Source organism: Colobus angolensis, unplaced genomic scaffold (assembly GCF_000951035.1).
Source record: "Colobus angolensis palliatus isolate OR3802 unplaced genomic scaffold, Cang.pa_1.0 Scaffold464, whole genome shotgun sequence".
Taxonomy (NCBI): domain Eukaryota; kingdom Metazoa; phylum Chordata; class Mammalia; order Primates; family Cercopithecidae; genus Colobus; species Colobus angolensis.
In genome coordinates this window covers 366,056-382,951 of record NW_012118088.1, presented here as the reverse complement: position 1 = coordinate 382,951, position 16,896 = coordinate 366,056, and the positions used below count along the sequence as shown (strand labels likewise).

General features: G+C 40.5%; 1 protein-coding gene across 1 annotated transcript in view; it reads right to left on the bottom strand.

Annotated features, from left to right (window-relative positions):
- PRKCB (protein kinase C, beta) overlaps positions 1–16,896 on the bottom strand; it is a gene marked incomplete at its 5' end in the record, with an annotated part of 390,293 nt that overhangs the window by 126,817 nt on the left and 246,580 nt on the right. The window contains 2 exons of the mRNA XM_011958268.1: positions 3,774–3,908; positions 5,123–5,279. Of these exons, the coding sequence (XP_011813658.1) occupies positions 3,774–3,908; positions 5,123–5,279 (292 nt within the window). The remainder of the gene's footprint in view (positions 1–3,773; positions 3,909–5,122; positions 5,280–16,896) is intronic.

Here is a 16,896-nt window from a genome sequence, read left to right as displayed (position 1 = left end):
CTCCTGACCTCAGGTGATCTCCTGACCTCAGGTGATCTGACCACCTCAGCCTCCCAAAGTGTTGGGATTATAGGCGTGAACCACCATGCCTGGCCAAAATCTTTTTTTTTTTTTTTTACCCCAAAGCTTGTGATTCTATTGTCCTATCAGTCAGTTTTATATTTAACTGAGCAAAGTTATTTCAGCATTTCTTTTTCTACTGATTACACAAACATCAGTTTCTCAAACCTTCTGTGGAATCATTCATTCATCCTGCTGCTTTTCTCCTTAGTGAGCTAAGGAAATCTTTGGCCAATGCCCATTATCTATTTTATGAGAACTATGTTTTTAACCATTTGTGAAATGTGATTTAACACAACTCTTTTGGGGTACATTCTGTAAACCCAAAATAAAATTCTAAGCCCCCTAGCCATGGAAATGGACCCCTCCTTTCAGCCAAGGGCATTCCAAAGTTAACCTGAAAAACTGTTTCAGGCCATGATGAGAAGGGAGGGTTGGATATGATGTCTCATTATACCCCCTTCCTTTCGGAATTCAGGAAAAGTCAACCAGCATTAACATCAACACAGATCTTAAGTCTGATAAGAAACATTTACAATCTAGTCTCTCTGAAGCCTGCTACCTGGAGGCTTCATCTTCATGATAAAACGTTGGTCTGCACAACTCCTTATGTAATCCAGACGTTCCTTTCTATTGATAACAGCTCATTCAGCCAATAGCCAATCAGAAAATTGTAAAATCTACCTATGACCTGGAAGCACCTCCTCGTCCCACTTTGAGTTGTCCTGCCTTTCCAGATTGAGCCAATGTAAATCTCACGTGTACTGACTGATGTCTTATGTCTCCCTAAAATGTACATAAGCAAGTTATACCCCATCCACCTTGGGCCTATGTCATCAGGATCTCCTGAGTCTGTGTCACTGGCGCATCCTCAACCTTGGCAAAATAAACTTTCTAAATTGATTGAAATCTGTCTCAGATACTTTTGGGTTCAAAACTCTCAGCTCCTGTCTTCTTCACATCTTCCATCATGTTGTCATTGATTTGTCATTTGCGTAATTCCTTGTTCAAAGTTTATCTGCCCACCCCACTCTCTGCCATAAGCTAAGCTCCATGAAGTCATATCTGTCTTATACCTCGATGTGTCTCTAGTGACCAGCACCTAATGGACACTCAATATATTTTTCAAGAAAAGCCTAAGATGAAATACAGAGCCAAGACAAGGAAGTCATAAGGTGAACGATGGAAAGATGTGTGTGTGGTCCAAATGATACATCTCTTTCTTGCTAAACCAGTTTGATTTTTATTTTCTTTCACTTGAAGCTGAAAAAGGCCTGAATGAGACAATCCAGATATGAGACAATTTATCTTGAAGAAGTAATAGCAGCCCAATTGCCACTTCTCCCAAAGTTATAGCGGCAGGTTGAGCTATTTCTTCTGACTCCTTGACTCAGTTAACTGTGAAACGGTTGCCAAGGGGGCTTACCCAGCCTCTCTGTTGGTACTATTGAAGGATATACATATATATATCCCAAGGAAGCAGCAGCTTCCCAGACACAATCTGACAGTGGGTTGCACATATCTTTTAGGTGAAGTGTACAAGCCACTCTGATGTGCATGGAGCCAGTCATGAAACTGTCTTTGCAGAAAGTGTAACAGTGAGAAAATGATGTCAGTGAAAGAGATCTGATCTAACTAACCCCCATCTTGCCTTTAACCTCCAAGCTGCCCTTACTCTTTCTTGGGCTTGGGCCAAGTTAACTTTGGGACAGATTTAATGTTTATTTTATTTATTTTATTTTGTTTTATTTTATTTTGAGATGAAGTCTTGCTCTGTCACCCAGGTTGGAGCACAGTGGCATGATCTTGGCTCACTGCAGCCTCTGCTTCCCGGGTTCAGGTGGTCCTCCTGCCTCAGCCTCCTGAGTAACTGGGACTACAGGCACATGCCACCACGCCCAGTTAATTTTTGTATTTTTAGCAGAGACCGGGTTTCACCGTGTTGGCCAGGATGGTCTCGATCTCCTGAGCTCGTGATCTACCCACCTCAGCCTCCCAAAGTGCTGGGAATACAGGGGTGAGCCACCGCGCCCGGCCTAGTATATATTTTAAATGATAATAACCCTTGCCCAAAATGAAACTACCTTCATAAAGCTAATGAGAGACCACTAGGTTAGGAGGATGAGAGGAGCCTGAATTCTGCTACGGTGTAGACATAAAGGATTGCCAGCCATTATTCCAGAGGCCACAAGATTTGCAACTTTCCCAATGACTCCTGCAGATAAAATCACTATTGTAGAACCTAAAATTGGCCTTTTGAGATGTCTCTTCTACATTTCTGATAACCAATGGCTCCACCCCAACCAGACCGCCAACCTAACTTTGAAAGAAATTTGTTGTATATTTTAAATGATAACAGCCCTTCCCCAAAACTAAACTGCCTTTGTAAAACTAATGAAATATTGCCAAGTTAGGAAAATGAAAGGAGCTTGAATTCTGCTAAGATGTAGACATGGATTATTATCAGCCTTTATCCCAGAGGTCACAACATTTCCAACTTCCCCAGTTACTCCTGCAGATAATAACATCACTATTGTAGAACCTGAGATTGGCCTTTTGAGATGTCTTTTCAGGCTTTTGCCTTTCTGACTATCAGACTACCCCACCTGGACCTGCCTACTAGTCCTGTGGCCCCACCCAGAGTGGACTCAGCGCACGAGGACCACTTCTCACACCCCTATTACTGCATCCCCAACCAGTCAGCAGCACCCATTCCCTAGCCACCCTACGCTTTGCCAAACTATCTTTGAAAAGCCCTAGCTTCCAAATTTTCAGGGAGGCCGATTTGAGTCATAAAAAAACTCTGTTCTCCCATTTAGCTGGCTCTATGTGTGTAAAACTCTTTCCCTATTGCAATCCTCCTGTCTTGATAAATCAGCTCTGTCTGGGCAGCAGGCACAAAGAAGCCACTGGGCAGTTACAGTCGCATCATATAGTTTAGTAAAGTGGGCCAGATGTAACAAAATAGGGAGTGGTGAGGATGGTGACAAATAGAAAATCCATGTCCTGGCTAAAGGGGGCATTAACTAGTCAACTGTTCTCAATTGTTGTCTTCTACCCCCAGATTTTTAAAATGCTAGAACTAATTCCCTCTCTCCCTCCCTCCCTTCCCCGGTCCCTCCCTCCATTCCCCTCTTCCTTCCTTCCTGCTTTCCCTCTTTCTTTCTTCTTCCTTTCCTTCCCTTTCCCTTCTTCCTTCTTCCTCCTTCCTCCTTCTTCCTTCTCTCTCTCTTTCTCTCTCTCTCTTCTTACTCTGTCACCCAGGCTGGAGTGCAGTGGCTCAATCTCTGACCAACTTGCTCACTATAACCTCTACCTCCAGGGTTCAAGTGATCCTCCCATCTCAGCCTTCTGAGTAGCTGGACTATAGGCACACACCACCATGCCCAGCTAATTTTTCATGTTTTTGGTAGAGATGTGGTTTCACCATGTTGCCCAGGCTGGTCTTGAACTCCTGACCTCAAGTGATCCACCTGCCTTGGCCTCCCAGAGTGCTGGAATTACAGGTGTGAGACACTACACCTGGCCTCTTTCTTTTTTGTTTTTAGTACAAGGACCAAACAAAACATATCTGCGAGGCAGATCCAATCAACCAGACTTCACTTTGGGACTCTGCCTTACTATTTCAATTTTTGGAGAAAAGGAAAACATACGTGAACCCATGTTTGATGGAGCAAGCTGTATGGCAGCTTTCAAAGCAAAATCTTACTTACCAGCCATCAACACTGGCTTTCTGAAGTTCAGAAATCCCAAAGGACAAAGATCCCATGAAGTCATTCCTGCTGGTCAAATCCCAATCCCAAATCTCTACTGACAGTCTTCTGTCTTTGTCCGATTCTTTCAGCTGACTGCATAGAGAAAAAGAAAAGACATCAGTGGAAGTCATAGTAATTTTTCAAGCAGAAGAAATGTACAAGAGGACAAGACCTGGAGGTAGAAATTTTTACAGATTACAAGCTGCTGAAAGAAACATATTCAGTTTCCATCCCAGGCTAGCTCTCCAGGGAGTGAGAGCTTTTTCTGTTTGACAGCCTGTGGCTTAAATAGGCAGAGGCCCTAGATTGGCTATGACATGAACAGTTCTAACTACTTTTGTTATCTTATGTCTTAATAGGGTTCAGGATATTCAGGAATTCCTATTGCCTATAAGAAACACAGGTATCAGTTGCATAACTGGGTGTGTATGGTTTCTATCTGCACACAGGTGGGTTGAGAATGAGGCTGACGAAATGTATGGAGAAAAATCCTGGGGAAATTGCCTGTTCTGAGACATGTCCTTGACTGAGGCTGAGAAGGGGCCCAGCTTTGCCCTGAGAGAGGGAAGAGGAGACAGGACAAGGAACCGTGCTTCTAGCTGGTGGCTAAAAAAGTATGACCTCTAAAGTCAGACTGCCAGAAGCTGAATTCCACTCCACTCCATATTTGCTATGGGACTTTGGCATACTCTTTAACCTCTATAAACCCTATTGCTACATTGGGAATAAAATGAGTCGATGAAATCAGATCGCTTAACCCAGTGTTTGTCACACATCATATATGCTCGGTGAATTGGCTGTTATAACTAACTCCTGATGCCTAGATGTATAAGAAAGAGACTCCCAGATTCTTGGAGCCCTGGCCAGGGAAGACCCTCAAGGGAGGCTGGTGGAGATGTCCCAGCAGGCTGCAAGCCAAGCATCATCCATAAACCCAGCTCTAGAGAATCTGTCACCATACCCTGTAGGTTATGTCCCCCTGTTTCCTGAGCCCCATCATTTCTCCCACAACTTGCCTTCACTTAGCAACACATCACACCATTTCCTATCCTACCCACTCCCCCACACCACAGGCATTCTCATCTCTATTAAAAAAAAATAGCTCTAATTTTTTTCTTGGCTCACAACACAAAATTGCAGATGGAAGAGAAGGGAGGGAAAGAGAGGAATGAGGGAGGGAGAAGACAGAGAAGGAGGGAGGAAGGGAAGGAAGGAAACAAAAGCTAAAGGAGGAGGAACTCCCTGATCTCAGGTGGCCCATAACCCAACCTCCACCACCCATGTTCACTGCAGTCATTTCCACTTACAATCTAAATGTCTCGTTCCACTCAGGGTTGAGGGAGCATTTGATGGTTTTGGTCTTCTGTTTGCTCTCACTTTTGGGATCAGGAATCAGTTTCAGTTTAACGTAGGGATCTGACAGGCCATTGGGGTCCATAGGTACAAGGTTTTTAGCATCTCTTACTGAAAAAGAAAAAGCAGTTTTTGCCTTAATACTGTCCAACGTGTTTAAGCACCAAGCAGTGACGGCTGCAGAACTTGTGGAAGGTTCTTTGGCATCACACTTGTCTAGTGAGAAATTTAATTTTATTAACATCCATAGCTGAAGCAGCACACAAAACGAGATGGGCTGATAAGATGTCAACTCTGTTCTGTGTTGGTTAAATATGGATTTCTGACTTTCACACAGCTCTTCCCATACCAAGATTAACTAAGTTTTCTAAGCTTATTTTCCACAAAGCCCACAGGAAAGGCTGGCTTCTTTCGTTTAGCATAAGGTTTTCAAAGTTCACCACACTATAGCATGTATTGGCCCTTCATTTCTTTGCATGACTGAATAATATTCCATCATACAGATATCCCACATTTTGTTTATCCATTCAGCAGCTGATCCACAGTTGGGTTGTTTCCACTTTTTGGCTGTTGTGAATACTGCTGCTATGAACATTTGTGTACCCCAACACAAAAGGTCACATATTGTATGATTCCATTTACATGAAACATTCCAAACAGGTAAATCCATAGAAACAGAAAGTAGACTACTATTAATAGTTGCCAGGGGCTGGAGGGAAAGGGAAATGGGGAGTGACTGCTTAATGAATACAGGGTTTCTTTTAGAGGTGATGAAAACTTCTGAGAACTAGATAGAGATGACGGCTGTCCAACACTGTGAATATTCTATAAATGTCACTGAATTGTACATTTGAAAACAGTTAATGATTAATTTTGTGTTATGTTAATTTTACCTCCATTCAAAAAGAAAAAGCTAAAAAACAAAGGAAGAATTAGCCTCTAAACCAAGGTACACCTATTATCCATGTATCACCCATAACCAGCACCCAGACAGCCCATAGAGAGAAGGTTGGGAAAATGTCAGTAGCATTAGAGCTTAGCTCCACCCTGAGTCCAGAATACCAAGGTAAAGGAGGCTATAAGGCTAACATGGTGAAATCCTGTCTCTACTAAAAATACAAAAAAAATAGCTATGCGTGGTGGCAGGCGCCTGTGGTCCCAGCCTGCCCAGAGGCTGAGGCAGGAGAATGGTGTGAACCCAGGAGGCAGAGCTTGCAGTGAGCCGAGATTGTGCCACTGCACTCCAGCCTGGGTGACAGAGTGAGACTCCATCAAAAAAAAAAAAGAACTTAGAGAAGAAAAGGAGGCAGGGAATCAGCAGTGAAGATGCAACTGGCTGTAGAAAGGATGAGGGAAACTAAATCATCAGCCTGGAGACACAGGAAGTAGTTAATTAGGAATCAATTCAGAAACCAGTAATGCAGGTAGTCAATGGAAGGAGACTAGAAAATGATAATTGTACAGCTCTTAAGCATACAATGTCAATCATCTCACTTACAGTAGAACAATCCACAGTAATATATTCAATCCAAATTGACTCTAACTATCTGCTAAAAGGTAAATACATAATGACTCCTATCAGGAATGCAAAGATGGCTCAACCTTAGGAAATCTATTTTCAGTATTTTCATCATATTTGTAGATCAAAGAAGAAAACCGTAAGACCATTGCAGTTATCTAGAAACAGCAGAGAATTTTCTTAACAGGATAAAGGCTATCTGAAATAACAGTACCATGGTTCATGATAAATGCAATTCCATTAAAGTAAGGAATAAGACAAAGGTACCCATTACCATAGCCATTATTCAATACTTTTTTTTCTCGTGTTCCATAAGTAGAGTAAGAAATAAAGAGTTACCCTCTAAACCAAGATGCACTTACTATCCATGTATCACCCATAACCTGCACCCAGACAGCCCATAGGGAAAAGGCTGGAAAAACATCCACAGCATAAATAAAACCAGAAATTTTGTAAATTCAAGATGACAAGAAAAACAGATTAGAAGGAAGAATATTGGAAAGTAGGAGAGAAAGCACCCCCTCACTTCCTGCAACCTTTGCTCACCCCCAATCATAGTCATCTCCTCCCATGGTCATGCTCTGGAGCCTATTATCCCAGAAATTATACCACTTTCTCAATCTCAGTTTCAAGTACCCTACTGTCTTACCCCAATTTCTATTTTTCCAGTTCATTAGCTCTATTATTCTACTGCAATAAATCTTCCCTTATTCATCAGTCCATTCTCCACCAATCAGTCCCTTGAACCCAACACACTCTCTTGATCTCCCTATTCCCTCCTGCTTTTATTCCATTCATCCCCAGATTTGATTTTATGGTGCATTTTAGCTGCTCCCTTGGAAAGACCCTCAACTCCCTTGCCCCTCTTTCTTTTTATTTTACTTATCTCACAATACCCCAGCCCTACTTAAATTCAAATACCTGTCCTTTCTTACTCTGTCCTTTTCCTACACTCAAACAGCTGACCATTGCTGGAAAAAAAATAAGACTGACTTCCCTAAAATCATACAACTAGTAAGGGGTTGTGACCGAATAAATGAGATGGGAGAAGCATTGAATTGGCTACCAGGATGCAAGCTGTAACTTATTCCGTGCTGACATTTTTTCTGCACTCCAGCAATATGGCACTGTCTTCTATTTTTCCACAGGCTGAATTCATCTTCCATCTCAGCTTGCAAGCTACATCTCATTTTTATGCCAAAAGCAAGATGTTGACCTTGATCAGTTAAGTTCAACAAGCAAGTCCCTACTAAGTGCTAAGCATTCTGCTAGGCTCTGGGGATATAGGGGACAAAATAAAACGTTAATGTTTTCCTCAGGACAGACCATATGGTGTCATGGAGACAGGACTACAAGATCCCAGGGTCCGCATCTTACCAAGTAGTTACATCACACATATGAACCTCAATTTCTTGATCAATAAAATAAGGTTGTTACAAGAGTAAAATTGGACAAAGAATATATATGTTTAGCACAGAACCCGGAACTTAGAAAATACTTCAATAAATGTTAACTGTTATATATTACTGCTATTTCGTTATTATTCTTATTCATATTCATTGCCCTCTTTCACCACATTTTTGGTGTGTGTGTGTGTGTGTGTGTGTGTGTGTGTGTGAGAGAGAGAGAGAGAGAGGGTCTCACTCTGTCACCCAGGCTGGAGTGCAGCGGCATGATCATGGCTCACTGTAGCCTCAACCTCCCGGGCTCAAGTGATCCTCCCACCTCAGCCTTCCAAGTAGCTGGGACTACAGGTGCTTGCCGACCCATGCCTAACTAACTTTTTAAAAAAATTTTTGTAGAGGTGGGGGTCTCTTCATGTTGCCCAGACTGGTTTCAAACTCCTGGATGCAAATGATCCTCCGGCCTTGGTCTCCCAAAGTGCTGGGATTACAAGTGTGAGCCACTGTGCCTTGCCTATTTGTCTACTTTTATTATTAAGACTTAACCATTTCCAAATGGACTGACTTCAAATGGAACAATTTGTGGTTTTCTTCTTAACAGTGTATTTGATGTTTACTTGAACCCTTCCACAGGAGAGCTTCTTGTGCATAAAAATTACTCAGAGGACTCATGAGACACAGATCTCTGGCATCCACCCCCACAGATAGATTCTGATTCCCTAAGTCTCCAGTGAAACCTGTCCATATGCTTTTCTAACACATTTCCATGTGATGCTGATGCTGCCGGTCTATAAGACACGCATTAAGTAACATTGTTCTGGAGAAATAATAATTTCTCAAAATAACCATGCATTTTCCCCATAGAATATAATATCCAACTGTTACTTTCATTTCTTGAGCCTTCCAAGGAAAATAACATGTACCAGTTTCTAGGCTGGGATCTTGAAGTGACACATCTATCACATAGTGAGCTGCACGCACACAGGATTGAGATACTCAGAGGTGCCAGAAGCTTGTCTGTCTGGTTGATTGACAACACAGAGGCAAGAGGCAAGAGGAAACAGCTCATCTTTCTTCTCCCTGGCAAGGCCACTCCCCCTCCTCCGCCCCAGTCTTATGAACTGACACCACAAGGATAGTCACTGGAAAAAGATCTTCTATCGTAAGCTTAAGGAATTTACAGCTCTTTTAGAGTGCTTTTTGCTGGACAAGAGTGTTGTATTTCGAAGCTGTCAATCTCAAGACTCGTGGTTTAAGAGTAATTTTTTTTTTTTTTTTTGAGACAGGGTCTCACTGGTGCAATCACGGCTCACTGCAGCCTTGATCTCCCATGCTCAAGCGATGCTACCACCTCAGCCCCTTGAATAGCTGGGACTACAGGCAAGTGCCACTACACCCAGCTAACTTTTGAAAAATTTTTGTAGAGATGGGGTCTCACTATGTTACCCAGGCTGGTCTCAAACTCCTGGCCACGAGTGATGCTCCCACTTTGGCCTCCCAAAGTGTGGGGATTACAGGTGTGAGCCACTGTGTGCCGCCAAAAATGACCTTTTCTTGGGCATCTAATCATTGCAGAGCCAAACATTACTCACTGAGGCATGACTCCACCTCTTCCCTCACCCTTATAGGTCCTTTCTTCTACTTTCGTCCTTTTGAGCTTATTCTCTACCAAAGGGGCCAAAACATTCCGAGGAACGGAATGCCATGGAATGGATCCTGAGACTGCTGGCATTCACATCTCCAAGAGCTCTGGCTACTAAAATCACTCTGTCATGAGCAGTTGACAGTAGCTGCAGGCTAAGATCCAAAGGGCTGTCCCTCCTGAAGCGTTTCAAAGTTGAGTCGTGTTTCCCAGCAGCAAGAGAGCTGCATATGTATCGCGGAAGCAAATCTCTCTAGACCACACTTGGCGAGACCGACTTTGATTTTTCTTGATAAATGTTTCTTTACTATCTTTGTTGAAACCCAGCCAGCCCAGATGGTACCAAATGCTTCACACAAAGCAGAAATAGCAAACGTCCCCACTGGTGGAAGTTTGCTAAGTGTACAGGAGAAGCGTGTCCTGGTCCAGAGAACACTGTTTGCCCTGGGCGTGGGGCTCTGGGTGCGGGGTGAGATCTGCCTGTTTCCATCTATGGGTCTTTAGAGCAAGTAAGGCCTCTGTATTCTGGTCCAAGTTCCCTAAGACAGCACTGAATCCATAAAAATATAGCAAGCATGTTAACTATTTTCCCAAGAATTGTTCTTCACCAAGAACTTCCTTAATTGTTTTTTCTTTCTAAGAAGATACAATTATCTGTCAGAAAACTTGGAATAATTGTGCTGCTTTCATACCCTGATTCCACATTATGTGAATCAGGAGCATCTCTTATTTAACTCCTTTTGAAGGAACTTTCCTCAGCATTATGAGTCTTGCTTTGTCCTCACTGTATGTCCTCAAAACAGTAATTCATTCCAATAAAGGATTTATTAAGGAAAAAAAAGAACATTAATCCAAAGTAATATCTACTAACATTCAGCCTGAGGATGTCTGCAATGATAAAAGTAGGAAATAATCTGAGTGCCCATCAATGGGGGAAGCAGTAAATAATTTATGGCGCCTTCATACTTTGACGTACTTTGCCCATGCTGATAATACTGGGCTACCTATATGCAGAAACATGTTGAAAAAAGCAAGATGAAGCATGTTGAAAAAAGCAAGATGAAGCATGTTGAAAAAAGAAGATGAGGGCAATACACTGCCTCTTTGTTTAAGAAAAGGCGTGAAGGCATTAGTGGTTCAGTTAGTGAAATCTGGAGCTGAACTGTCAGATAATAGCATTGGGTCAATGTTGCATTTCCTCATTTGAATAAATGTACTAAGAATATTCTTGTTCTCGGGAAATACAAACTGAAGTATTTTGGGATAAGTGGAAACCGTGACCCCAACTTACTCTCAGATGGATCAGAAAAAGAATGTGCACATGCAAAAAAATATATTAGTAGAGAAAATGCTAAACCAAATGGGGCAAAATATAAACAATTAGTACATGAGGTAAAGAGTATATAGAAGTTTCTTTTACTGCTATTGCCAAGTTCTGTCATTTTGAGATTATGTCAGAATAAAAAATTTTTAAAGGCCCTCCAAATATTTAAAAGAAAGGTACAGTAAAATGCATTTTCTACAAGGTCATATATGAATGTAAATCTGTAGAAAAGAGTCTGAAAAGATATACCCAAAATTGATTTAAAATAATGTCCACCTCTGAGGAACAGGTATAGAACCCTGATTTGAGGGTTGTGAGTAAAGATTTTAGCTTTATCAATCACATTTTAAATATTGGACAAAGAGAATGTATTATTGTATTGTGTTATTAAAACAACTTATAAATTCAGTTGTGCTTTGACAGTTTCCAAGAATCTATTGCCCTGGCTTTCAGAGACCCCATCCTGTTCCTCCAAAGACTTTATAGGGCAATTGGATCTGCAGGGTGATACTTAAAAACTTCTGGTTTGCATCACAGAACACAGAAAATGAGCTCCGTGGAGAATATCACACAGACCCAGGATAACCTCATTGAGGTCAGCTGGACATCCTCAGCACATGCCCTAACCAGGGTTGGAGGGAGAGACTAAACAGGTGAATCATTTCAGAGCCATCAACCCATTTTCACTGTCCTGCCCTGCCCTGCCCTGCCCTCTTCTGTTTCAGATATCTGTTGGTGGCTGACAGTTTACCTGGTCCTTTGCTTGAAACCTCCTGCCCTGCCATATCTTCCTGAGTTGGAAGCTTCTTTAGCCTTTTGCTCTACAATCTAGATTTTTGTCCCATCGATTCTTGTTTACTTATTACTTCCTTCTAACCCAAGGTTCTCTGATGCTGTGGCTTTTATGAGCCCTGGAATCCCTCAGAAACCCCTTCCCAGCCTCTGTAACTGGCCACGCTGTGTAATCTTCACCTGATACGCTCTGATTACAAAACCAGCAAATGTGGGGTCTTTGGGCAGCCCACATCCAGCATCAAAGTCCTCCCTAGCACATCGTGGTCCCACAGGCTCCTAGAACAGCTGGCTTCCTGTCACTGCTGGCAGTGGTACAGTTATCACACATCTAATTATCTGTGTTGAGACAGACTTCCAGCTGGGACTGTCATGGTGTCTGTCAAGAAGAGAGCCTGTCAAGCCACAGCTAGTGAAGCAATGGTGGATAGCTAGTGTGGTGAATCAGGAACTAAGTTAGCAATGGCTGGACTTCAGAGTTAGGCAGACATGGTTGTCAATCCTACCTCTGCCATGACTCTCACTAACTGGGTGATCTTACTCAAATGACTTCTCTGAACCTTGGTCTCCCCACCCCAAAATTCTCACAATGCTACAGACAACTCAAATGGGCTCTTAGATAATAGTGGGGGTGACCATCCATCCCCGTTTGCCCAGAGCAACTTCAATTTAGAACTGTTGTCCTCACACTCTTAAGAGAGTCCAAATTTTAACAATAAATGATAAGACTACCCTAATGATAGAGGATAATAGTGTCAAAGTGGAATGTAAAGCACATGGCAGAGGCTCAACAAATGTTGATTTCCTTTATCCTTTCAGAGAATTTAGACCAAATTATGTAACAATCAAGATAAATTCCAGGGCTAAAAGAGTAGCCCTCCAATGTGATCTTCATACAAATGAATCTTGGAGGAGGTCTGAGAATAATAGACGATGTGAAGGCAAATGTATCATCCATTCTTCTTATGACCTCCTCTCCACTCCAATCCAGGCATTTGGAATTTCACCTGGTATAGCAACTCCTCTGAACTCTCCAGTGATACTTTATCCTTTTATGTTTCTACTCCCTTTACTGGGCTTTTTTTTTTTTTTTTCCACTTCATCAAACCCTCCAGTTCCTCAACTCTTTCCTTTTCTCTGGTCCATCAGTGCATTGCTATGAGTTTACTTCCTCCCTACCCCTTCCCATATGGAAAAGTCATTCAATCACTTCTGACCAGCAGCTTAAATGTCCTTATCTTCCCGTCTCTTCAATATCCTGTGTGCATACTCTCAACCATGAGTGAAATTTGCTCTAGAGAGTGTCCCCAGGGGAAAGTGTCACACACAGGGGCTTCATGCCACTATATATCCACGATCTCCAACCACAGCAAGGTTCTGCACACTGCTTGTCGACCCTACTGGGTGTCCCTAATTTCCCATTCCTTACAGAAGCAATTTCAAGATTTCAATTCTTGAGGCTTCCATCTGATTCCTACCTCCAACTCACTTATCCATCAATCTTTGGTATTACATGTTTTTGTCATAAATTTCTAGTTCTGTTTTATTTTCATCAGAAAATATGGGCTGAGCAATATCTGGGGGCATTTTGGAGGAAATCTAATGGGGTTTCCTTAACAAGTTAATATATCACTAATTTTGTGAATACTAGGGAAATGTAATTCTTTTATTGAAGGGTTCAGGAATCAAGATAGAGAGGTATTTTATATTCACTCTAATTATATTATTTAAATTATCTATATCCATTTTCTTAACCTCTTTTCTCTGTCCAAGACTGACAAAGTATGTTTTTAAAGCCCTTCTGTTATGGTATTTCCATAAATTTCTCCTTTCATTTCTAGTTTTTGCTTTATGCATTTTGACTCTAGGCTCATGATTACTTTTTATCCCCAGACTTTACTTACCATAATTAAAAGACTCATTTTATATAGTATATTATGTATTTGTCCTGAACTCTGCTTTGAATACAGTACAGGTGCTTTTCCATTTGCTCTGGTCTTTTCTCTAAGAATATCTAATATCCATTTACCCATGGATAAATGTTATTTGTTCTCTACTTCTGTCATTTATTTAGTGGTTATATTTATTTATTTGTCCCTTTCCCCTGCCATCCGCATTGGGAGCGCTCCTTAAGCTTGTTTCCATATTACTTATTATGTTTTCTGCAGTAGGCACTCCTCTATCTACTGCTTCTACATAGTTTGATTTAGTCTACTGTTTTAAATTACTTTTTAGTATCATAACATGACATCCTTTTTCCTTCTGCATTCCTCTTACCCAGTTCCCTCTTCATCTTGACTATTGCCTTCTCTCTCTCTCTGTTCGTGTGTCTTTTATTAGTTTATTTTCTGCTTATAACATTTATTTTATGTGTTTAATTATATGCAGTAAAATTGACTTTTTGGTGCACAGTCTTCTGTAAAAATTTATACATTTTAATGCATGTATAGATTCATGTAACGAGCACACAATCAGAATACAGAAGAGTTCTATCACCTAGGAAAAATTCCTCATACTTCTCCTCCACAGTCACATCCTCTTCTCATGCTCAGCCCCTGGCAACCACCGATCTGTTTCTCATCACTACAGTTTTATCTTTTCAAGAATAATACCTAAATGGAATCATACAGCAAGAAAACCTTTTGAGATTGCTTTCTCTTTCTCGGCAAAGGGCCTTTGAGGGTCATCCATATTGTTGTGTATATGAATAGTTAATTCTTTTTTATTGCAGAGTAGTATTTTATTGTATGGATGTATCAAGGTTTATCTATTCAACTGTTAAAGAATATTTGAGTGGTTTTCAAATTTTAGTGATTACAAATAGAGCTGATATACTCACGGGTTCTTGTGTGAGCATAAAGTTTCATTTCTTTAAGATAAATAACTAGGAGTGGGATCATTCAGTAATATGCACTTGTTTAGCTTTATAAGAAGCTGCCACACTTTCCCAGAGCGGCTGTACCATTTTGCATTTCCACAGTGATGGATGAGAGTTCCTCTTGTTCTGCATACTCATTAGCACACCATGTTGACAGTATTTATTATCATTATCATCATTATTTTAGCCATTCTAGTAAGTGTGCAATGGTATCTCACTGTGGTTTTAATTTGCAATTCTCTAATTTCTAGTGATATTGAATATCTTTCCATGAATGTATTGGCCATCCTTGCATTATCTTTGGTAAAATATTTGTTCAGGTTTTTAGATTACATTTTAAGTAAGGTTGTCTGCATACGACAAGTCTGAGCGTTCCGATACAATGAGTTGGATACAAGTCCTTTGTCAGGTATGTGATTTGCAAATATGTTCTTCCAGTTTATAGTTTGTCTTTTGCAAAACAAAAGTTTTTAAACTTTAATAAGGTACAGTTTATCACTTTTTTTCTTTTATGGGTCATGTTTTTAAGTGTATGTCTAAGAACTCTTTGTATAACTACATAAAGATTTTCTCCTGTGTTGTCTGAAATGTTATACCTTTACATTTTGCTCCATGATCCATTTGGAGTTAATTCCTGTAAAGGGTGTGAGATGGAGGTCAAGGTTCATTTTGTTTTCATATGAATGTCTAATCAGTCCAATATCATTTGTTGAAAGACTATCCTTTTTCCATTTCATTGTTTTCGCACTTTTGTTGAAAATCAATAGGCTGTATTTGTGTGGGTCTATTTCCAGATTCTCTATTGTGTTCCAATGGCTTATATCTATCCTGTCACCAATATTACATTTGATTACTGAAGCTTTATATAGTAAGACTTAAGACTGGGTACGGTAATTCTTTCAACTTCATTCTTCATCACAAGCATTGTTTTGGCCATTCTGGATTCACTGCCCTTCTATATAAGTTTTAGAAGCACTGTGTCCAAATCTACAAAAAATCCTGCTGGAATTTTGACTTGAATTTCATTAAGTCTACAGATCAATCTGTAAGACTTGCTATCTTTACTCTGCTGAGTCTTCCAATCCACAAACGTGGGTTATCCCTTCATTTATTTAGGTATTCTTTGATTTCTTTCAGTGTTTTGGAATTTTTAGCATATAGATTCTAGACATGTATTGATTTATACCTAAACATTTCCTTTGTTTTGGAGCTGCTGTAAGTAGCATTTTTTAAAATTTTGGTTTCTACTTGTTAATATATAGAAACACGATTGAGTTTTGTGTGTTGACCTTGTATGCTGCAACCTAGCTAAACTCACTCATTATTTCTAGTAATTTCTTGGTAGATTCCTGTGGATTTTCTACATAAACAATACTGTTTTCTGTGTATAGAAACAATTTTGTTTTTTTCCTTTCCATTCCATATGTTTTTTATTTTTTATTTTATTATTATTTTTTTGAGACAGAGTTTTGCTTTGTCACCCAGGCTGGAGTACAGTGGTGCAATCTCAGCTCCCTGCAACCTCCACCTCCCAGGTTCAAGCAATTCTCCTGCCAACTCCGGAGTAGCTGAGACTACAGGCACCTGCCACAACACCCGGCTAATTTTTGTAATTGTAGTAGATGTGGGGGTTCACCATGTTGGCCAGGCTGGTCTCGAACTCCTGACTTCAAATGATCCACCTACCTCAGCCTCCCCAAGTGCTGGGATTACAGGCGTGAATCACTGAGCCAAGCCCCATATGCCTTTAAACATTTTTTTTTGTCTTATTGTACTGGTTATGATACGATGTTGAATAGGAGTGGGGAGGGTGAACATTCTAGTTTTGTTTCATAGCTTAATGGGAAAGCATGCACCTTTTCAGCATTAAGTATGTTACAAGTTTTTGGTAGATACTTCTTACTGGGTCAAGAAAGTTCCCTTCTATTTCTCGTGTGCTGAGAACTTTCATCATAAATGAATACTGAATTTTGTCCAATTTTTTCTGCATCAATTGATATGTTCATTTTTTTCTTTCTTTAGATACGGTGAATTACATTGGTTGATTTTTTTAGTATTATTATTAAGCCAGCTTGCATTCTCAGGATAAAACTCATTTGGTTGGAATATATTTTTCATTTATAGATTGCTGAATTTCATTTGCTAACATTTCTTTTTTTTTTTTTTTTTT